At 44.9% G+C, this 23,399-nt stretch overlaps 1 protein-coding gene across 3 annotated transcripts; it reads left to right on the top strand.

Moving 5' to 3' along the window:
• The first annotated feature begins 36 nt into the window (after positions 1-36).
• On the top strand, positions 37-23,297 carry LOC106600941 (serine/threonine-protein kinase BRSK2). Of its 3 annotated transcripts, XM_014192739.3 has the most exons (20): positions 37-733; positions 1,265-1,476; positions 2,819-2,913; positions 4,572-4,657; positions 6,671-6,811; positions 7,996-8,112; positions 8,417-8,450; positions 8,592-8,660; positions 8,798-8,944; positions 9,205-9,236; positions 9,426-9,590; positions 10,462-10,559; positions 11,049-11,211; positions 13,541-13,601; positions 14,618-14,906; positions 16,813-16,861; positions 17,064-17,187; positions 17,912-18,131; positions 18,544-18,633; positions 18,756-23,297. In XM_014192739.3, the coding sequence occupies exons 2-20, from the start codon at positions 1,389-1,391 to the stop codon at positions 18,962-18,964; spliced, it is 2,277 nt and encodes a 758-aa protein (XP_014048214.1). In that variant the 5' UTR covers positions 37-733; positions 1,265-1,388; the 3' UTR covers positions 18,965-23,297. The 3 variants fall into 3 exon arrangements, with proteins under 3 accessions (XP_014048214.1, XP_014048217.1, XP_045570891.1); XM_014192742.3 differs by having other exon boundaries at positions 37-1,476; positions 11,058-11,211; XM_045714935.2 differs by having other exon boundaries at positions 37-1,476.
• The last annotated feature ends 102 nt before the right edge of the window (positions 23,298-23,399 follow it).

The following is a 23,399-nucleotide window of genomic DNA, read 5'->3' as shown; positions in this document are numbered from 1 at the left end:
AAGGGGGTGGGGGGGGGACGGAACGGAACCCGGATGCTGATGCTGCCGTATCGGATGAGGAGGAGAAGAAGAAGGGAGAGAGAGAAAATAACGTTTTTTTTTGCGGCCAGGAGGGAGGCTATCCCGTGACGGATTGTGGATGCAAAGAACTTCGACAGACAAGCAGATATTTTTGGAATCGCTTCTGAAGCTACATCTTTCTGCACAAGGACGCCGGAGAAGGATGAATCTTGGAAGCAGCGGTGGCAGGAGCACGAGCGGGGATGGTGTGATATGTCCATAGACGGCGAGGGAGGGAGGGGAGAGAGCAAGGGAAAGAAAGAGGAGGGAGGGAGGAGAGTACTACGCCAGCTAAAGATGCTTTTTTGTAGAACCACGATGTATTACAACCATCCAATCGAGCGTTTCACATAATAGAGAAAACGATTATTTCTCGAAAGAAAAATACATTTTGGTCTGAACGGAAACGCAAGGTGAAATTGTTGACAGACGTTGACTGGGGAATACAGATTGAGAGAAGTGTAGGCTAGTCCGAACGGGTGCGGATGGCAGGGTGGCTGTTTTGACGCTCTTGTTCCCCTCTATTTCCTGATACCAGGCCCTGGGATAATCCGAAGAGTGCACCGGATATTGGGAAAAACCACCCCTCTGAGGCTATAACGGAATATTACTATTCATATAGCCTGAAGGACGGAGCAGAGAGACGCTACATACCAAAATGGGGCAAAAAGAGGTGGAGGAAGACAAAACATATGTTACGATGATAAGATTCTTTACAAATGTCATTATTATGTTATTATAGCGATCACTTATGACAGTATCGGGTGTAGGCTACGAGGTGCAGAATTGTGTGCAATCTAGCCGTTAAATTGATCCTATCAGATGAAATAGTTTTTGATAGGCTATTCTATCTGTCTATACCAATAGTAACAATAGGACACATTTATTTCGTCTATTGTTAATAATAATTGTAATTCATAATAACTTCCGTTATTTTGGACTTCTGAAATATGCACCTGTCAAAATCTCCATACGAGTTTCCCTCTTCCACTTTCTAACGTCCCCGTATTTCATTCCTGTTTAGTCAATTCACGGTCGTTGATAATAAACTGAGTTTACCGAATTTATATGACGGAAAGTGTATGCAATAGCCGCATAGAAAAAGGCAAGTGCATGGGAGTAGCCTACCCGAGACTATAGGCCACGAAATTGTCATCACGACTACAACCGCTCTCTCCATTCCTCCCTGTGACCACATCGCTAGGCGTCTGTAATGTTGTTACGGCGGAGCCGTTCTGCAGCGAGGAAAAGCAATACATTCCTCCCGAGAAAAACTGCGAGTTGATCTCCTTATCATCACATCATTTCGCTTTCAACGCACGGACATCATGACAAGCAAGGAGCTGTCGCTAGGCCAGTCGGCCCAATACGTCGGGCCTTACCGGTTGGAGAAAACCCTTGGGAAGGGGCAGACGGGTAAGCAATACTTCCACCGCTCCCTTTAAACTCATCACCAAGCGCAAAAGCTGCTATTATCAATGCATGGTAGATGCAAATAGTCATATCTTTAATATATATTAGGCCGAGAAATACAATTGGTTGTCTAAAGAGTCCGCTCTATGTGCGCCTGGACATTATGTCCTCAGTATTAATATGTGTGTATGTGATGTATGTCACAGTAGTGCTTGCAACTCACACGAACGGGCCAATATGTCCAATGGTATTGCTATTTACAAATATCTGGGATCAGTAATGTCAAGCAGGCTGTCACAGCTTTTACATGGGTATGATGTTGCATGTAACATTATTTTGAGTGTAGCTGTGAGCCGTGTGTCTGCTTGTTTGTGTGCGGTGTCTGTGTCCTTTACGAATGAATCCATGTCTCCGAGGTGTGGGTCTCATTGACAGTAACAGTACAGTCGTGGACCCAGTCGGGCCGATCTCGGTGTCTTTCACCTCCTGGTGCTCTGAAGTCTAACTAACTAACTAACTAACTAACTAACTAACTAACTAACTAACTAACTAACTAACTAACTAACTAACCGGTCACAGATTAAGCCTAGTCCAGGGCTAAAGGGAATCTTCATTCTCCATTGAATGGGCTTTTTAAATCCAGGATTAGGTTTAATTTGTGTCTGGGAAACCCAGACCTTTATATTGGAGCTAAGTGACCCTCCGCCATAGTAAAGTGGGCTCCTAGACGGCGGAGACTGGACTAGCAGATTGAACTGATCTAATAAAGGCAGATGTACCACTCTCAGATTAAGCCTGTACTCTATTCCTGAACTAAACAACACTTTCTCCCCACTGAGCACGCTTTTTAATCTAGGAGTAGACTTAATCCTGGTCTGGGAATCTGGCCCTCGGTAGACTTGTTTAGACCTGAGTAGTGTGACCAGCTGACATGAATGGAAATCGACAGAGATGACTGAAATTGCTTGGTTTATTATAGAGGTTCTGGTAAGTATCAGATGTCAGTGCTGGAAACAGGCTGGTGTAGCCTTAGTGGATTGAACCGGTTGAACTATAAACAGGCCGATGTGGACTGCAGTCGCTGAATTAGGCCGTTAGGTTCTGCATAGTCAAGTCGATATGGTATGGGTGAGGTCAAGCTCCGCCCGTGTCTCCTGTATCGTTCCGCTTCACTTGTTGTGAATGAGAATGGAACTCTGTTGAAAATAAAGGGAACTAAAACGAACAAGACAAACTCAAAGCTTTTCTCTCTCTCTTTCTTTTCTTACTTTCCGCTCTCTCTCTCCCCCCCCCCCCCCCATCTCCTCTCCTCCTCCGCCCTCTCTCTCTCTCTCTCTCTCCTCAGGTTTGGTGAAGCTGGGAGTCCACTGTATCACGGGACAGAAGGTGGCCATAAAGATTGTGAACCGAGAGAAGCTGTCCGAGTCCGTCCTCATGAAGGTATGATCCCGGAGAAGCGTCCCGCGTCCCAAATGGCACCCTTATTCCCTACAGCGTGCGCTACTTCCGACCAGAGCATGGGCCCTGGTCAAAAGTAGTGCTACTTCACGGGGAATAAGGTGCCATTTGGGACTCAGACGCTCTCTGAGTCTGTCCTTCTGAAGGTCCAGTAGCCTACAGAGAGAGCCATGAGCCTGCTATTAGGCATTTGTAGGAGCACATGATATAGACAGACAGCGTGCTGTCGTTAATAATGAATGTATTTTGACATACAATAAGTCATCAGATTTTTCTTCCTCTTTGGTTCTTCTTTTGTATTCTACTTCTAGGAGTTGTGTGTATAGGCTGTGCACTGTGTGTTCACAAACTCTCTGTCACATTCGCTCATGGACGCTCGCTCGCATTCTCTCGCTCTCTCTATCGATCTCTTGCTATCTCTCGCTTCCGCACTTGCTCCTGCTATCTTTATCTCCTCTCAATCTCTCTCTCGCTCTCTCTCTCTCCTCTGTTCGTACCTCCTTTCTCTCTCTCTACCTCCTCTCTCGCTCTCTTCCTCCTCTGTTCGTACCTCCTTTCTCTCTCTCTACCTCCTCTCTGTTCGTACCTCCTCTCTCTCTCTATCTCCTCTGTTCGTACCTCGTCTCTCTCTCTCTCCTCTCTGTTCGTACCTCCTCTCTCTCTCTATCTCCTCTGTTCGTACCTCGTCTCTCTCTCTCTCCTCTCTGTTCGTACCTCCTCTCTCTCTCTCTCTCTCTCTCTCTCTCTCTCTCTCTCCCTCTCTCTCTCTCTCTCTCTCTCTCCTCGTACCTCCTCTCTCTCTCTCTCTCTCTCTCTCTCTCTCTCTCTCTCTCTCTCTCTCTCACTCCTCTCTGTTCGTCCTCTCTGTTCGTACCTCCTCTCTCTCTCTCTCTCTCTCTCTCTCTCTCTCCTCTCTGTTCGTACCTCCTCTGTGTTTGTACCTCCTCTCTCGCTCGCTCGCTCTCTCTCTCCTCTCTGTTCATACCTCCTTTCTCTCTCTACCTCCTGTCTGTTTGTACCTCCTCTCTCTCTCTCTTCCTCCTCTCTGTTCGTACCTCCTCTCTCTCTCTAACGCCTCTCTGTTCATACCTCCTCTCTCTCTCTCCTCTGTTCGTCCTCTCTGTTCATACCTCCTCTCTCTCTCTCTCTCTCTCTCTCTCTCTCTCCTCTCTGTTCGTACCTCCTCTCTGTTCGTACCTCTCTCTCTGTTCGTACCTCCTCTCTCTCTACCTCCTCCGTTCGTACCTCCTCTCTCTCTCTCCTCTGTTCGTACCTCCTCTTTCTCTCTCTCTCTCTCTCTCTCTCTCTCTCTCTCTCTCTCTCTCTCTCTCTCTCCTCTCTGTTCGTACCTTCTCTCTCCTCTCTGTTCGTAACTCCTCTCTCTCTCTCTGTTCGTACCTCCTCTCTCTCTCCCTCTCTCCTCTGTTCGTACCTCCTCTCTCTCTCTCTCTCTCTCTCTGTTCGTACCTCCTCTCTCTCTCTCTCTCTCTCTCTCTCTCTCTCTCTCTCTCTCTCTCCTCTGTTCGTACCTCCTCTCTCTCTCTCTCTCTCTCTCTCTCTCTCTCTCTCTCCTCTCTGTTCGTAACTCCTCTCTCTCTCCTCTCTGTTCGTACCCCCTCTCTCTCTGTCTCTGTCTCCAGGTGGAGAGGGAGATAGCTATACTAAAACTAATAGAGCACCCTCATGTGCTGAAGCTGCATGATGTTTATGAGAATAACAAATACCTGTAAGTATATTATCCTCTTTTCTCACCCACACTCTTTCTGCCTGTCTCTTCTACTGTACCAAAACTCAATAATATACTAATATACTAATATACTGTGTGTATGTGTGTGAGTGTGTGCATGCATGTGTGTGTATGTGCGCGCACGGTTGTGTGTGTGTGTGAGTGATAATTGGTGCTGTACTGAACGTGTGACATCATGAACAGGCCTATACATGTTTAAGCATGTACACATCAAAGTGTGTGAGAGTATGTACAGTGAGGGGAAAAAAGTATTTGATCCCCTGCTGATTTTGTACGTTTGCCCACTGACAAAGAAATTATCAGTCTCTAATTTTAATGGTAGGTTTATTTGAACAGTGAGAGACAGAATAACAACAACAAAATCCAGAAAAATGCATGTCAAAAATGTTATATATTGATTTGCATTTTAATGAGGGAAATAAGTATTTGACCCCTCTGCAAAACATGGCTTAGTACTTGGTGGCAAAACCCTTGTTGGCAATCACAGAGGTCAGATGTTTCTTGTAGTTGGCCACCAGGTTTGCACACATTTCAGGAGGGATTTTGTCCCACTCCTCTTTGCAGATCTTCTCCAAGTCATTAAGGTTTCGAGGCTGATGTTTGGCAACTCAAACCTTCAGCTCCCTCCACAGATTTTCTATGGGATTAAGGTCTGGAGACTGGCTAGGCCACTCCAGGACCTTAATGTGCTTCTTCTTGAGCCACTCCTTTGTTGCCTTGGCCGTGTGTTTTGGGTCATTGTCATGCTGGAATACCCATCCACGAACCATTTTCAATGCCCTGGCTGTGGGAAGGAGGTTCTCACCCAAGATTTGACGGTACATGGCCCCGTCCATCGTCCCTTTGATGCGGTGAAGTTGTCCTGTCCCCTTAGCAGAAAAAGACCCCCAAAGCATAATTTTTCCACCTCTATGTTTGACGGTTGGGATGGTGTTCTTGGGGTCATAGGCAGCATTCCTCCTCCTCCAAACACGGCGAGTTGAGTTGATGCCAAAGAGCTCCAATTTGGTCTCATCTGACCACAACATTTTCACCCAGTTGTCCTTTGAATCATTCAGATATTAATTGGCAAACTTCAGACGGGCATGTATATGTGCTTTCTTGAGCAGGGGGACCTTGCGGGCGCTGCAGGATTTCAGTCCTTCACGGCGTAGTGTGTTACCAATTGCTTTCTTGGTGACTATGGTCCCAGCTGCCTTGAGATCATTGACAAGATCCTCTCATGTAGTTCTGGGCTGATTCCTCACCGTTCTCATGATCATTGCAACTCCACGAGGTGAGATCTTGCATGGAGCCCCAGGCCGAGGGAGATTGACAGTTCTTTTGTGTTTCTTCCATTTGCGAATAATCGCACCAACTGTTGTCACCTTCTCACCAAGCTGCTTGGCGATGGTCTTGTAGCCCATTCCAGCCTTGTGTAGGTCTACAATCTTGTCCCTGACATCCTTGGAGAGCTCTTTGGTCTTGGCCATGGTGGAGAGTTTGGAATCTGATTGATTGATTGCTTCTGTGGACAGGTGTCTTTTATACAGGTAACAAACTGAGATTAGGAGCACTCCCTTTAAGAGTGTGCTCCTAATCTCAGCTCGTTACCTGTATAAAAGACACCTGGGAGCCAGAAATCTTTCTGATTGCGAGGGGGTCAAATACTTATTTCCCTCATTAAAATGCAAATCAATTTATAACATTTTTGACATGCGTTTTTCTGGATTTTTTTGTGGTTATTCTGTCTCACTGTTCAAATAAACCTCCCATTAAAATTATAGACTGATCATTTCTTTGTCAGTGGGCAAACGTACAAAATCAGCAGGGGATCAAATACTTTTTCCCTCACCGTATGTATGACCATGTGCAGTGGGGGAATTAGTTTGTTATTATTATACACTTAAACATACATTATTTGATTCCTCCCTCCCTCCCTCCCTCCCTCCCTCCCTCCCTCCCTCCCTCCCTCCCCCCCTCCCTCCCTCCCTCCCTCCCTCCCTCTCCCAGGTATCTGGTGTTGGAGCACGTCTCAGGAGGAGAGTTATTTGACTACCTGGTAAAGAAGGGCAGACTGACGCCTAAAGAGGCCAGGAAGTTCTTCAGACAGATCATCTCAGCGCTGGACTTCTGCCACAGCCATTCGATATGGTCAGACACTACAGCAATATGTACACAGTCACTCTATATGGTCAGACACTACAGCAATATGTACACAGTCACTCTATATGGTCAGACACTACAGCAATATATACACAGTCACTCTATATGGTCAGGCACTACAGCAATATATACACAGTCACTCTATATGGTCAGACACTACAGCAATATATACACAGTCACTCTATATGGTCAGACCACTACAGCAATATATACACAGTCACTCTATATGGTCAGACACTACAGCAATATATACACAGTCACTCTATATGGTCAGACACTACAGCAATATACGCACAGTCACTCTATATGGTCAGACACTACAGTAATATACTGTATACAGCAACATGTACACAGTCACTCTATATGGTCAGACTCTACATTAATGCAGTATATACAACAATATACTGTATATAGCTATTTACACTGAGTATACCAAACATTAGGAACACCTTCCTAATATTGAGTTGCACCCCCACCTTTTGCCCTCAGAACAGCCTCAATTTGTCAGGGCATGGACTCTACAAGGTGTTAAAATTGTTCCACAGGGATGCTGGTCCATGTTGACTTCAATGCTTCCCACAGTTGTGTCAAGTTGGCTGGATGTCCTTTGGGTGGTGGACCATTCATGATTCACAGGGGAAACTGTTGAGCGTGAAAAACCCAGAAAGGCTTTCCAGTTCTTTAAAACACTCAAACCAGGGCGCCTGGCACCTAATACTATCCCGTTCAAATGCACTTCAATCTTTTGTCTTGCCCATTCACCCTCTGAATGGCACACATACACAATCCATGTCTCAATTGTCTCAAGACTTAAAAATCCTTCTTTAACCCGTCCCCTCCCCTTCATCTACACTGATTGTAGTGGATTTAACAAGAGACATCAGTAAGGGATCATAGATTTCACCCGGATTCACCTGGTCAGTCTGTGTGTACACTGTCATTCTATATGGTCAGAGCAATATATATACAGCCACTATGTCAGACCTGTTTCTCTAACCTGTGTGTGTGTGTGTGTGTGTGTGTGTGTGTGTATGTGTGTGTGTGTGTGTGTGTATGTGTGTGTGTGTGTGTGTGTGTGTGTGTGTGGTGTATGTGTGTGTGTGTGTATGTGTGTGTGTGTGTGTGTGTGTGTGTGTGTGTGTGTGTGTGTGTGTGTGTGTGTGTGTGTGTAGTCATAGAGACCTGAAGCCTGAGAACCTGCTCCTGGATGAGAAGAACAACATCCGCATCGCTGACTTCGGCATGGCCTCCCTCCAGGTGGGAGACAGCCTGCTCGAGACCAGCTGTGGGTGAGTACAGTGTGTGTGTGGAGAGGCGGGCGCCCTTACTGACGTACAGTATTTTGGGGCGGCAGGTAGCCTAGTGGTTAGAGCGATGGGCCAGTAACCGAAAGGTTGCTGGATCGAATCCCCGAGCGGACAAGGTAAACGTCTGTCGTTCTGCCCCTGAACAAGGCCGTTAACCCACTGTTCCCCGGTAGGTCGTCATTGTGAATAAGAATCTGTTCTTAACTGACTTGCCTAGTTAAATAAAGGTTCAATAAATAAAAAATGTTAAAAACGACTGTCTTCTCTTTCTTCTGAACGATGACAGATCTCCTCACTACGCGTGTCCAGAAGTTATCAGAGTAAGTTCCCTTCTCTCTGTATGTCGGTGGCTTTTGTCTGGCCAGAGACGTACACCGACAGTCTGTGTGTCTGTACTGTATGAATGAACAGTGAATCGATTTCATTCTCAGTGAGTGTCCTGCCGTCATCTTGCATTGCAGGGGGAGAAGTATGACGGTCGCAGGGCAGATGTGTGGAGCTGTGGCGTCATCCTCTTTGCACTGCTGGTGGTAAGAACCTCTTCCTCTCCCTCCATCTCTTTCTTCCCCTCTATGTCGCTCGCTCTGTAACTCCCCTCTCTCCTCTCCTGTGTGTGTGTGTGTGTGTGTGTGTGTGTGTGTGTGTGTGTGTGTGTGTGTGTGTGTAGGGAGCTCTACCCTTTGACCATGACAACCTGCGCCAGCTCCTTGAGAAGGTGAAGAGCGGGGTGTTCCACATGCCCCACTTCATCCCGCCAGACTGCCAGGCCCTGCTTAAAGGAATGATTCAGGTCAACCCTGACAAGAGACTCACGGTACGGGGGGAGGAGAGGGGGAGGAGAGGGGGAGGATGGTGGAAGGGAGAGAGGAGAGGGAAGGGGGGGGATATGGAGCGAGGGAGGATGACGACGGGGCGAAGGAGAGCCAGGCCCCGCTCAAAGGCGTGATCGAGGTCAACCCACAGTGCACGCGGTACGGGGGGAGGAGAGGGGGAGGAGAGGGGTGAGGAAGAGAGTGACTAGACGTAGGAGGACTGTGTGGGTAACTAACTGGCTGTGTCTGTGTTCTCTTACAGCTAGAAGCAATACAAAAACACTCTTGGTATCTGTAAGTACACTCATCCCGTTGTCCATCCCTCTGTGTTCAAATCAAAGACAGTCAGTTGAATAGTTCTACATGATGCTCGTGTATGTGGACGTTTTCACGGAACTCTCTACTCAGCCGAACTCTCTCCCCTCCATCTGTCTTTCTCTCTATCTCTCGCTTTCCCCCCTTTCCATATCTCTCCCCGGCCAGCGGTGGTCGTAACGAGCCGTGTCCGGAGCAGCCTCCTCCCAGGCGTGTGTGTGTGAAGAGGATCGTGTCGCTGACCGAGCTGGACCCTGATGTACTGGACAGCATGCACTCGCTGGGCTGCTTCAGAGACCGGGGGAAACTGACCCAGGACCTGCAGTGTGAGGAGTGAGTACTGTCTGGGCTGCTTTTAGAGACCGGGGGAAACTGACCCAGGACCTGCAGTGTGAGGAGTGAGTACTGTCTGGGCTGCTTTTAGAGACCGGGGAAAGCTGACCCGGGACCTGCAGTGTGAGTGTCCCTTGATGTGGCCCCTGTAGTGTCACCGTTCACTGGTTGCTGTGGAAATGAACTATTGATCTCTCTCTCACTCTCTCTTTTTCTCTGTCAATTCCATTCAACATTCTCTTTATCTCTCTTTCTGTTTCTCTCAATCTGCTCCTCCTTATACTAGCCTCTCTCTATATCTCTCTCGCTCCCCTTCTCCCTACTAGTGTTTTCCTGCCTCTCTCTATCCTAGTATTTTTCTCTCTGCCTCTCTCTGGAGAAGTAAAGGTAATCCAGCCCAGGAAATAGGACTTTATGGAGTATTGGGACAGGGCCTCTGATTGCGAGATTCCAGCAAAAAAAGACAATCTCTTTCTCTCTCTCTCTCTCTATCTCTCTCGCTTTCTCTCTACTGACTGACCAATCTGCTTTTTTGGCATGTCAAATGTTACATCACTCTGGCAAAGCATAAGCATGACCACAGATATAAACAATGGCTCTTTCTCCTTCTACTGTTGTCCCGCCAACTCTCCCATTCACATTATGCTCTAGTTCTGATTTAGCCATTCAGGCTGTAACTATACTCCTGCAACTGTTTCATTATTGTTAATAAAACAATGGTATTCTGGTCAGATATGAACCCCAGCTATCGCCACACACTCTTTTTCAATCCCTGAATGTCTCTTACTCTCTCTCGTTCTCTCTCTCACACTCTCTCTCATTCTCTCTCTCTCATTCTCTCTCTCTCTCTCTCTCTCTCTCGTTTTCTCAGAGACAACCAGGAGAAGATGATCTACTACCTCCTCTTGGACAGGAAAGAGCGTTACCCCAGCTGTGAGGACGAAGACCTGCCGCCCAGGAACGATATAGGTTAGAAAGAAAACCTTTAGACAACATTAGGCAACATGTATTAGAAAGAATCAACAAGCTCACCTAACCGACACTTATTGGACAGCTCTGATTACTCCGGAGTGTCCACAGTGCACTCTGATCACTCCCAGAGACATTCTATTCATTTTCTATTCTAACATAACATTCTCAGAAATCATTTGGAACATTCTATTTCTAGCCAACTCTGACTTACTGATAGGTATCTGTGAAGCTAGCGACAGTAAGCAACATCTGGCGATTCTGTTTCAAAATAAAAGTCCTGCAATGAAACTTTTAAAAAATAAATGTCCCGTGACAAAACTTTACAACAAGTTCAAGTTGGTCTGCAGTTTCTTTGTCCGACACGTCAGCATGTCAAAACCTCCCGACAAATTTGTGTTTTGATGCACCAGTGCTTTAAATAACGTAGGTTAGAGGTGCTTTAACCTTTCTGTGTACCTCTGAGACCTGGATTCTAACCTTTCTAAGGTCTCCCAGCAGATCCCCCTAGGAAGCGGGTGGACTCTCCCATGCTGACCCGTCATGGCCGGTGCCGGCCGGAGAGGAAGAGTCTGGAGGTGCTGAGTGTGACGGAGCAGGGCTCCCCAACACCCACGCGCAGGGCGCTGGACACCTCCGCACACAGCCAGAGGTTAGACATAGATATATACACACATAAACACACACGCACACTGAATATGCACACACAGATGTACACACACACACACACACACACACACACACACACACACACACACACACACACACACACACACACACACACACACACACACAAATGCACGCACACACACATACACACAGGCACACACACACACTCGTGCTTTGTGTTGTTGTACTAGTATTGTCTGATGACTTCACTTGTGAAAGTTCCACATGTTTTGCACATACATGCAAAATTCTATTGCACATGTGAAACCATGGGGTTTTGGAACACTTCACATGTGATGATATTTCACGTGAAGTTTCACATGATCACATAACCTTTCACATGTGGATTCAAATTTTCACGATGCCCTGCAAACAGGACAGGATGTCTCCGGATTGTGACAAAATTGCTGCAGTGATTTCCACTTAGATATTTGACACACTTAATTACATTGTGTATGTTTATTTATACAGTAATTATTATTCATTAGGTCCTCACCTGGGATTTGAACTCACAACCTCTTGGTTCACAGCATTCACATCTTCCTGCTACACCACCATGTCTGTGTCAATGACTGATTTCACCTGTATTCCTACACTGGACTTCAAAGTAAATCTCAGCTTTGTACTCAAGAAAAACTATCATATTTATATTCAGGAGTAACATTATAACTGAATAATATGCCCCACTAACATTAGACAACTATACAGAAAACCCTCAAATTACTGAAATAAGTCAATGGAATCAATGATGAGAGAATAGTCAGATTAACTGATAAATCAAATCAAATTGTATTTGTCACATGCGCCGAATACAACAGGTGTAGACCTTACAGTGAAATGTTTAATTACAAGCCCTTAACCAACAATGCAGTTTTGAGAAAAATACAAAATAATAATAATAAAAGTAAGAAATAATTAAAGAGCAGCGGTAAAATAACAATAGCGAGACTATATACAGGGGGTGCCGGTACAGAGTCAATGTGCGGGGGCACCGGTTAGTCGAGGTAATTTAGATAATATGTACTTGTAGGTAGAGTTATTAATGTGACTATGCATAGATAATAACAGAGTTTAGCAGCAGCGTAAAAGAAGGGGGGGGCAGGGGGGTCAATCCAAATGTTCTGGGTAGCCATTTGATTAGATGTTCAGGAGTCTTATGGCTTGGGGATAGAAGCTGTTTAGAAGCCTCTTGGACCTAGACTTGGCGCTCTTTGCCAATTTTAAGGGCCTTCCTCTGACACCGCCTGGTATAGAGGTCCTGGATGGCAGGAAGCTTGGCCCCAGTGATGTACTGGGCCATACGCACTACCCTCTGTAGTGCCTTGCGGTTGGAGGCTGAGCATTTGCCATACCAGGCAGTGATGCAAACCGTCAGGATGCTCTCGATGGTGCAGCTGTAGAACCTTTTGAGGATCTGAGGACCCATGCCAAATCTTTTCAGCCTCCTAAGAGGGAATAGGTTTTGTCGTGCCCTCTTCACGACTGTCTTGGTGTGCTTGGACCATGTTAGTTTGTTGGTGATGTGGACACCAAGGAACTTGAAGCTCTCAACCTGCTCCACTACAGCCCCGTCGATGAGAATTGAGGCGTGCTCGGTCCTCCTTAGCTAAAATAGCTAAAATAGCAGTGCAGACGGCACTATTTTTTCTATGTGCAGAGATGTATTATAGGTAATGAATGTGTATGTGGCTTCTTAGAATGCTACAAAGTTTGTGACGCAGCAGCAAGATCAGCTGTACCCCAAATCCAGAGGTTGTGAGTTCAAATCCAGTCTGGGGACGTATTGATAAGTCAGTACTAAGTGATTTTTGTCAAATATTGTCATTGATGAAAGATTTTTCCACCTTTTTTAAATGACACGTTTTAGCTCAACAGCGTACCTCTGACCTTAAAACCCCCATACCATTTCATTGCTTCCCTTTAACAAAAAAATGTGAAGCTGAAATTGAGCTGACATTTTTCCATGGAAAATATAAGAGACACATTAGGTCAGTCGTTCACGTGTTAACACCACCTTTTCACATGCGAGGAGAATAACATGTTTTCACCTCACATGTGGAATTTGCACTTTCACTTGTAAAAAAAAAAACTTTCGGCTGAAAATCGGTTTTGCGCTTTCACGTGGGAAAAAAACGTTGAAATGTTGTGACGTGTCGTTTCATGTGATCACGTGTTGCTTTTACATGTAGTCACATGTTGTCACTTTAACTTGACGTAAGATCACGTGAAATTCATGTGGTTTTTCCAGAAGGGGGACCGCGCTATGTGTTACTGTACCGGTGTTGTCTGATACTGGTATTTTTGTCCTCCAGGTCTCGTTCAGTCAGTGGAGCTTCAACAGGACTCTCGTCAAGTCCTCTCAGCAGTCCCAGGGTAAGTCACGCTTGGCCAACTCTTTTACAAATAGACACACATTTACACTACCTGATTATTATTATAGAGGTGGTTCTACTGTAGAATTTATAAAATACCTTACCTGTAATATCAGTATATTTTTGTACGTAAGTATATCTTTGATATGCTGAACTCACATTCAGATGAGACTACCTTTGTTCATGGTGAAATGTGCTACTGCACAGCTACGCTACTGTGATTTGATTGTGTTTCTCTGTAATGAACTGAAGTGTAATTGTAATTGTAACTGTTCTTCTGAGACTGTCATTTGTCCTGACTGTCCATCACCCTCATACTGTCCCATTCTGAGCCATTACCCATACCATAGATACCATCACATACACGCACACACGCTCACACATCACACACTCACTCACGCACACACACACACACTCACACACACCAATAGTAAGGGCCTAGAAGCAGACAAGAGACACAGACTGATAGGATCACATATTTGCCCTCAAATTGAAAGGGTCTCTGGCCCTTTATTCAAAATGGACCCTATTAAATTAACATAATAAGAGAAATAACAGAATATAAATCTCTACAATTAGAAATGTAAGTACAATCAGACTACAGTATATTCATAAATCATAACTCATGACCATTACTCTCTTCATCTTTCCTTCCCTCCTCTCCGTCCCTCCGTCCTTTCTCTTCCCACCCATCAGAGCCCAGTTTTCACTTTCAGCCAATCAGAAGTCACCTCCGCCTCCACCACCCACTCCAAAGACCCCAAACCAGGAAGTACCACCACTCCCCGACCGTCACAACGGATGACTGTGCCCGACCCCAAAACCCAGACCCTGCCCTCCAAAGGGCTCTCCGATCGCCCTCACCTCCAGTCCATGAAGTCACTACCTCTCCAAGCTCCTCCCTCTCTGTCCCCCTCACCCATCCTCTCCCCCATCCCTCGCTTCTTTTTCCCCACCCCCTCCGTCTTTAAGTCGGTCACTAAGAGCGTCTATCCTAACTCTGCCCCTGTGCCACAGGTCACCCCTCAGGGGTCTCCACTCCCCACCCCCCTAGGCACCCCCGTCCACCACCCCCAGCACCCCCCACCCACCCCTCCCTCCTCCTCCTCTTCCTCCTCCTCCTCGCGGGCGGAGGGAGGCTGCGGGGGTGTGGGCGGGGGTGGATCCCTCTCCCTAACTCCACCCTCCAGCCCCGGAGGCAGCGGGGGGATGGCCGCCAGTAGCTCCGCCCACTGGAGGACACGCCTCAACTCCTTCAAGAACAACCTGCTGGGTTCGCCACGCTTCCACCGACGCAAACTGCAGGGTGAGAGAGAGAGGGGGGAGTGTAAATATATATGTGTGTATAGACAGTATTGACAGTATAGGAATAGGAAAGGTGTGTACAGTAGCAGTTACAGTGTCTTCAGAAAGTGTTCATACCCCTTGACTTACATTTTGTTGTGTTAAGGCCTGAATTCAAAATGGATTAAATATATTTATTTGCGGCACCCATCTTCCAATAATAACACATAATGACAAAGTGAATACATGTTTTTAGACATTTTTGTAAATCATTATTTTCTAAATTCTTTAAGCTCTGTCCAATTAATTGCTGATCATTGCTAGACAACCATTTTCAAGTCTTGCCATAGATTTTCAAGCAGATTTAAGTCAAAACTATAACCCGCCCACTCAAGAACATTCACTGTCTTCTTGGTAAGCAACTCCAGTTTCGATTTGTGTTTCTTTTATGTTTTGAGTTATTGTCCTTCTGAAAGGTGAATTAATTTCCCAGTGTCTGGTGGAATGCAGACTGAACCAGGTCTTCCTCTAGGATTTTGCCTGTGCTTCGCTCCATTCCGTTTCTTTTTTTTTTTTATCCTGAAAAACTCTCCAGTCCTTAACTATTACAAGCATACCCATAACATGATGCAGCCACCACTATGCTTGAGAATATGGAGAGTGGTACTCAGTAATGTGTTTTTTGAATTTGCCCCAAACAACACTTTGTATTCAGGCTGAAAAGTGAATTGCTTTGCCACAATTTTTGCAGTATTACTTTAGTTCCTTGTTGCAAACAGGATGCATGTTTTGGAATATTTGTATTCTGTACAGGCTTCAATTAGGTTAGTATTGTGTAGTAACTACAATGTTGTTGATCCATCCCCAGTTGTCTCCTATCACAGCCATTCAACTCTGTAACTGTTTTAAAGTCACCATTGGCCTCATGGTGAAATCCCCTAAGCGATTTCCTTCATATCCGGCAATTGAGTTAAGAAGGATGCCTGTATCTTGGTAGTCAATTGGTGTATTGATACACCATTCAAAGTGTAATTAATAACTTCACCGTGCTCAAACGGATATTCAATGTCTGCTTTTTTAAAGCCATCTACCAATACGTGCCCTTCTTTGCAATGCATTGGAAAACTTCCCTGGTCATTTTGGTTGAATCTGTGTTTGAAATTCACTGCTCGACTGAGGGACTTTACAGATCATTTGTATGTGTAGGGTACAGAGATGAGCTAGTCATTCAAAAATCATGTTAAACACTATTTCTGCACACAGAGTGAGTCCATGCAACTTTATTATGTGAGTTATTCAGCACATTTTTACTCCTGAACTTATTTAGGCTTTCCATAACAAAGGGGTTGAATACTTGACTCAAGACATTTCAGCTTTTCATTTTTTATTAATTTGTAAAAATGTCTAAAAACATAATTCCACTTTGACAATATGGGGTATTGTGTGTAGGCCAGGGGGGAAAAATCTATATAATCCAGTTTAAATTCAGGCTGTAACACAACAAAATGTGGAAAAAGTCAAAGGGGGTGTGAATACTTTTCTGAAGGCACTGTATATAGGATGAGCCATGACTAGAATACAGTATATACATATGAATTGGGTAAAACACTATGCAAACATTATTAAGGTGACCAGTATGTGCATATTCTGTTCTCAACGTAGCCACAGTCTCTTCTACCATTACTGTACTCTACGGTGCTCAGATTAATTAGACAGATTGGTCATTAAATCAATGAAACTGAACCTCATCAAGTGATGTCATCAAGTTCTACTTCTCTCCGCTCTACTTCCTCCGTACTCACCCTCTCTCTCTTTTTTTCTATCTTCCCCTCTCTCTCTCTATATATATATAACTCACCATCTCTCTCCCTCTGACTCTTTCTTCTTTCTCTCTCTCTCTCCATCTCTCTCTTTTTGCTCTCCTGTAGTTCCAACACCGGAGGACATGTCCAGTCTAACTCCAGAATCAAGCCCAGAGTAAGTAGATAATCCTAGACATACACAGTTAGTCTATCTATATCCACCGGAATGACTGTCCTGTTTCGGGAACACTTTATATCAACTTCCTGGAATAAGTCATTCTACATGCTTATAAATGTTCATAAATGATTATAAGCACCTCTATTTAACATAGCAGAAATATGAATATATGACTGTTAAAAATGCTTCTGAATGGCAGGCTGGCCAAGAAGTCGTGGTTTGGGAACTTCATCAACCTGGAAAAGGAGGAACAGATATTTGTTGTCATTAGAGACAAACCGCTTAGTTCCATCAAAGCTGATATAGTCCATGCCTTCCTGTCTGTGAGTATCTCTGTCTATCCTCTATCCTCGCTCATTCTTCCTCTCTATCTCACTCGGACAACTCTCTCTTTCTCTCTCTCTCTCTTTATCTATCCCCTCTCTCTCTCTTTATCTATCCTCTCTCTCTCTCTCTCTTTATCTATCCCCTCTCTCTCTATCTATCCTCTCTCTCTTTATCTATCCTCTCTCTCTTTATCTATCCTCTCTCTCTTTATCTATCCCCTCTCTCTTTATCTATCCTCTCTCGCTTTATCTATCCTCTCTCTTTATCTATCCCCTCTCTCTTTATCTATCCCCTCTCTCTTTATCTATCCTCTCTCTCTCTTTATCTATCCCCTCTCTCTTTATCTATCCTCTCTCTCTCTTTATCTATCCTCTCTCTCTTTATCTATCCCCTATCTCTCTTTATCTATCCTCTCTCTCTCTCTCTCTCTCTCTCTCTCTCTTTATCTATCCTCTCTCTCTTTATCTATCCTCTCTCTTTATCTATCCTCTCTCTCTCTTTATCTATCCTTTCTTTCTCTCTCTCTCACTAACTCCTTCTCTTTTACCTCTGTACCTTCCCCTACTTTCAGTGAAAGGCCTGCACAGCCATGATACAAAGATACACAACCACCTTCATAAAACATGAACACATAAACGTAGATGGAAAGTCTTGTAATGCGTGTAAAGCGGTTTCCACCTCTCGTTTCCAATGCGGTGCTGTTACATTGCATCTGTTCAGATCCCGTCCCTGAGTCACAGCGTCATCTCCCAGACCAGCTTCAGAGCAGAGTACAAGTCCTCTGGTGGCCCCTCCGTCTTCCAGAAGCCTGTTAAGTTCCAGGTGGACATCGCCTTCTCTGAGGGAGAGAGGGAGAGAGAGAGGGAGAGAGAGAGGGAGAGAGAGAGGGAAGGAAAGAGGGAAACTGGCATCTACAGCGTGACGTTCACCCTTATATCAGGTAGTGGTTCCCAGACTTGTTTGTGTTACAGTAAGACTTTTTTTTTTTTAAGTGTTCTTGCTACCCACTTAAGGCAAATTGTCACTTTGTTATCCATTGATGTCAATGGGAGTAGGATTTTCAAGTGAAAATGGGACTTCAGCGGAAGTTATGATTCGCTTGAAGTTACAGTTTCATTTTGTCTATGAGACTTTTATTTGCAAAAAATGTGTAATCAGTGTTTGGTAACCCATGTTTGGCACGATTTTTGTCCTATATTTTATCCCGTGATTATATCCCCGACATATACCACAAAACTGTCCGGAGACAGTTAACAGAACTCATTATACATGTAGGTCATTCATCTTAAAGTCATCCCCGTATTGATGCGGGACAGTGTATACCTTGACTGAGTATTTGTCTGACTCCTTAGGTCCAAGTCGCAGGTTCAAGAGAGTGGTGGAAACGATTCAAGCCCAGCTACTGAGTACTCATGATCAACCATCTGTGCAGGCACTGGCTGGTTGGTCCCCACACACACACACACACACACACACACACACACACACACACACACACACACACACACACTATTTATATCTCTGTCTTCATCAAACTCATGTCTTTTTATCTTTCTCTCCCCAGATGAGAAGAATGGGCAGCTGACCTCGCGTCCGCCCGGCACCCCGACCCGGCAGAACTCCCGACGTTCGGAAGGAGGCGGGGACCGGGGCGAGAAGTGTGAGCGCGGTGACACAGGGATAGGGGGCAGCGGAAGCGTGCTTCAGAGGAAGGGCTCGGGCAAAGACAAGACCAGACTCCTTTCCTCCAACGGGACACAGTCTCAGCCCTGAGGGAACATTCTGGAAACAGACGTCAACAGAACCGGATAGGGCAGACCGTTAGAGAGGGATGACATTAGAGAACAACACAGACAAACCCCCTCAGACTACCACCATCACCACGACCACATCTACCGAACCACCTGACCCAGCAATCGTCATCACAAACCACTGCTTCAACTTGAAACGGGCCCGACGAGATAGTTGGCCCAGCCAAGATAGGAGAAAAGAAAAGAGCAGACGAGAGGAAAAACGCAGTGTCGCTCATAGACTCGCTTCAGAAGAGGAGCCAAGATCAGAAAAATGTCTCATTGTACATTTGAAGTACAACACGTCATGCAACGGTTAACAACAATATGGAGCCAGTAAAATAATCAGGCAGACTTATATGGGGAAAGGCAGGCTCTGAATGGTTAAAGGATAAAGTTATCCGGTCTACAACCAATAAGATGAAAACTATTGTGGAATTTCAGAAATAATATCACGAATTATAACAGTGTTTCCCAGTTGATGCGGATCCACTTTGAAGTTTTACCTAACATCGGTTTTTTTTTTGTTGGGGGGGGGGGGGCAGTGAGAGTGAAATATTACGGGTCAAGTCAATTTAGTGGCTATCAAGGAAACGGACAGGTTGGGTCCTTTCACTGGATTCTCAGTAACGATAAGTTACGAGAGCAGAAACATGGTGGAATTTAAGATAAGGATGAGGAAGACTGCATCAAAACCAGAGTGAAGCGTCCAAATGCATCTTTGCATCCAAGTAGCTCCAAAGACGTCAATACAGCTATTTGAACAAAAATAAAGACAAATATCTGTTTTCTCTACAACTAAGCAGGACAATTGTATGATTCCTAGAATACAATTGAAACAAACTTATGAAAACCACCTTGCCTTGAAATGAGGATGCAGCAACCGATATCTCCTACGGATATCACCCAAGTTGAAAGGGGAAAAAGAACAGACAAGGCACGGAAGAAAGTCTCAACGCCCCCCCCCCCACTACAACTGACATGTGGAACACGGAGAGATTTCAAAACAGAGAATGGAACGATATACTTGGAATCGTTCGAGTAATCCTCAGCAGATCCTCAGAATGACGTGCACAGACGAAGATGTTGTGGTCCACAGGAAGTCCAAAACCTTTCAGTAGAGAATCGATTCATCTGGTTTAGTTGTCTCTATGGGGCCAAGCCTGTGGTGTTCACTCCAAGAGGACTGAACCAAGCCCTCCACATCCATTATTGTCTTCTACAGAAAACAACCGACCCTCCCTCCCTTACGTTCCCAATATGGCCGACATGGGGCACTGAATGATGCGGCTTTTGAAAAGGCCCTCGACACCTAAACTGATTTGTTCTGTTAAGAGAGCAGAAAGAGGGAGGGAGGGAGGGAGGGAGGGAGGGAGGGATGGAGGGGAGGAGGTGGAAAAGCTTGTTTCAAGAAACAAAAGAGAGAGACTGTCTTAAGGATGACAGAGAGAAAGACATTGAATCTGATGCACACTCATTCTCAGGAGAGGAAAGAAACAGACCACACACACACAAAAAGAATGAATTCCATTTAGCTTTTTGTTTCCTTTTTCCTTTTGTTTATGTGATTTGAGCGCAAATGAGTTTGATGTTTGCCGCCAACAAAATGGAGGATAACGCTAACCAAGTGAATGTCAAAAACAAAAAACACTATTGTAAAAGTATTTTATTTTATTTATGTCATAGATTTATTTAATATTTATTTATGTATTTATTTGTTGAGTTATATATTGTAAAGTGGAAAGATAGTGGAAAGGGAAGATGCTGACAAGAATAGAGGGGAAAGTTCTGTTGGAATATTGGAACAGCATTGAAACTGACAAAAATGGCTGCTGTAGTTGAAACCAGATTGAACCCTCTTTTCCAGAGCAGGACAGAAAACAACCTCTTGTCCATTAATTCCTCAATGTTTTAGAAACCAATGGTGCAAAAATCCTTCCAGATCCTTTTGATGTTGTGTCTTTATTGTTGATTTGTCTTTGTTTGGTATAATGAAGATAATTTCCAATTTAAAGCAACAAAACAAAGCAAAAACAAAACACATTTTAAGAAATGAACCAAGGATAGATTCGATGCTTTGGGAATTTCTGGGATGGCAAAAAAAATATGAAAATCTTCCATGAAGTAAATAAAAAAATGATCTCGTAGACACTTGAAAAAGCAGAGGAGAGCAGGAAAGGGTGGGGGTAGTAATCTCCAATTCCTTCTCTGTCATATTCTGCTAGAATGTTGTTACTTAAGGGTACAAAGATATGGACACGCCACATAAAAACACTGACTGAGGGCCCAACCCCATGTGCAGAACATAAACAGCATTCACACACACACACACACACACACACACACATGGACCCTTCAAAAACAGAAACCCTCCTGTTCTTTCAGAGAAAAAAAAAACAACAATTAAAAACTGGACCTTAACATTGGAACGCACTGTCCTAAAAGACACAAAACAAATAGTGATTTCCTTCTACCATCCCTTCGCCCTTGGCCACTGCCCTGCCCCCTCCACCTCCTTCATTACGACCCCCCCTCATACCCCTTCCCCTTGCACAGAGCACCAAAAGAAAACGCAGGTTTCGTTCTAGTCCCTCCCTAGTCCCTCGTCGTCAGTCGACACCTATGATCAGCCTCACGCGATGGCTGTGACCACGACACAGTAACTAAGACTCACCGCAGCACGGTATGCCGCGTCCCCATCGTCACACTTCATATCAGTCAGAGTCAACACACTGCTACACGACTCCTCGTACAGCAAACAGGGCGATGCTGTAGCTAGGAGACGCAGGGCAGTAGGTTATTGTAACGCTTTACTTAGCGTACTCTCTGTCTATAACGGCTGTACTGTATCTTCACTGGTGTGAAACGGCCATTTACCACGAAATACGAAAAGAGTGGGTGGCAGTCTTCCTCTTTTTCCTTACCTGAGGCTCGTCTTGCTCAACCCTTCCACACAGCAAAGAACATGATTATGGCTTGTTGACTTTTAGTAGCTCACCTCTCAGTGTAGCTCACACCCTTCACTCAAGTCCTTTTTGGCAGGAATCATGTACCCATTTTCCTAATATCGTGCCGACTCGAAACGTACTGTGCTGTCTGGGATATTTTCCTTTCACATTGTCCTTTCCAGCATGGTGGATGTGTAACCATGCTAGCCGAGCTAGTCGCCAGTGAAATGCTGCATGACATTACTGGAAAGCAATGTAGTGGATGATGACTGAATGTTTATTTTTATTTTTTTACTGCATTCATTTAGGTGGCATATGAATCTAGCACCGTCCTGCACAGATTAGTAGTAGTAAGAGTTTGCATAGCCAAGAATGAGTTTGGGCGCCTTAAGATGATGCGTACGGAGGGAGGTACATGCCTGTTATACTTGCTCGACCTGTCCGTTTGTGTGGCCCGTCCGAGAACCTCATCCTACCTACCCCCCACCCACCCCCCCACCCCCCACATTCTAATGCTAGGTCAGGGGTCATGTGAATGGGAGCGAGATGTGACACAAGACGACCCCCACAGTCTTTCATTCTCCATGACCCTGTGCTAAAAACCAGAGAGGGATCGTGGGAGACAGTGTTACCCCTACCTTTGTATGGGTGGGGTAGGCCTCTCCCTGCCTATTTCTGCTGCTCCACGTCTAAAAGAGTTTGGCTTCTATTGGTTTCAATTGGTGTTGTTGAGGCCAGAGGGCCTGGACGTTGCTGTTACTGAGAGCTTTGACGCCCCGCCTTGTCTCGCCTGAAAACAAAAACTAGGGGAAAAACTGGCTGGAGACACAACTAGAGCGAAACCCTTCTTAGACATTCTGTGTAAATAACCGTTCAGAGTAAATGATGGGATGAGGGGGAGACGTTTGACCCCCTCATTGCGGGTGAATCTCTCCAACCACCTCAACTCCCTCCTTGCCCCCTTCCTACACCCTCATTATATCTCTTCTTGAACCCCCCCATCCTCTCATCCAGATGAAAATACCTCAACCCCAGCCCATCCTTATATAATCACACCCCTCCCCATGTGTCTGTCCATTGTATACAGTATGAAACCATGTCTTGATTCTTTATTCACACTGTACTCACAATATGATTATTGTTGTCATCATTATTGATCATTCCAAGATTGTAAAACTGTTATTCCCCCCTTCATACACAGTAGAACAAAACAATTCTTAAAAATTCAAAACAGAAATTTGGGGGAAAACAACATGAAGAGGAGGATTAAATAAGAAATGTCTGTATTATATTAAAAAAAATGAAAGTGCACTACTATGATTATTATTATTGCCTGTTATAAATAAAGAACAATAAACTACATCAGAAGTTAAGAAACTGTGCCTCAATTCCTACTCTTCTATTAATTAGGATTACTGACCATAAATTGTGCTCAACATCTGCATTTTCTTTAGCAAAAATAGTATTTAA

The sequence above is a fragment of the Salmo salar genome, chromosome 03 (assembly GCF_965601325.2).
Source record: "Salmo salar chromosome 03, fSalSal1, whole genome shotgun sequence".
Lineage (NCBI taxonomy): Eukaryota > Metazoa > Chordata > Actinopteri > Salmoniformes > Salmonidae > Salmo > Salmo salar.
Note: the sequence above shows the minus strand (reverse complement) of the source record. Positions and strands in the feature narration are given on the sequence as shown.

What these genes read in the sequence shown, in the direction of transcription:
- LOC106600941 (XM_014192739.3), top strand. Translation starts at nt 1,389, where the DNA reads ATGACAAGCAAGGAGCTGTCGCTAGGCCAGTCGGCCCAATACGTCGGG. An exon ending in TGCCACAGCCATTCGATATG is followed by an intron (nt 6,812 to 7,995) that starts GTCAGACACTAC and finishes GTGTGTGTGTAG; the next exon opens with TCATAGAGACCTGAAGCCTG. An exon ending in GTCCTCTCAGCAGTCCCAGG is followed by an intron (nt 13,602 to 14,617) that starts GTAAGTCACGCT and finishes CCTGTGCCACAG; the next exon opens with GTCACCCCTCAGGGGTCTCC.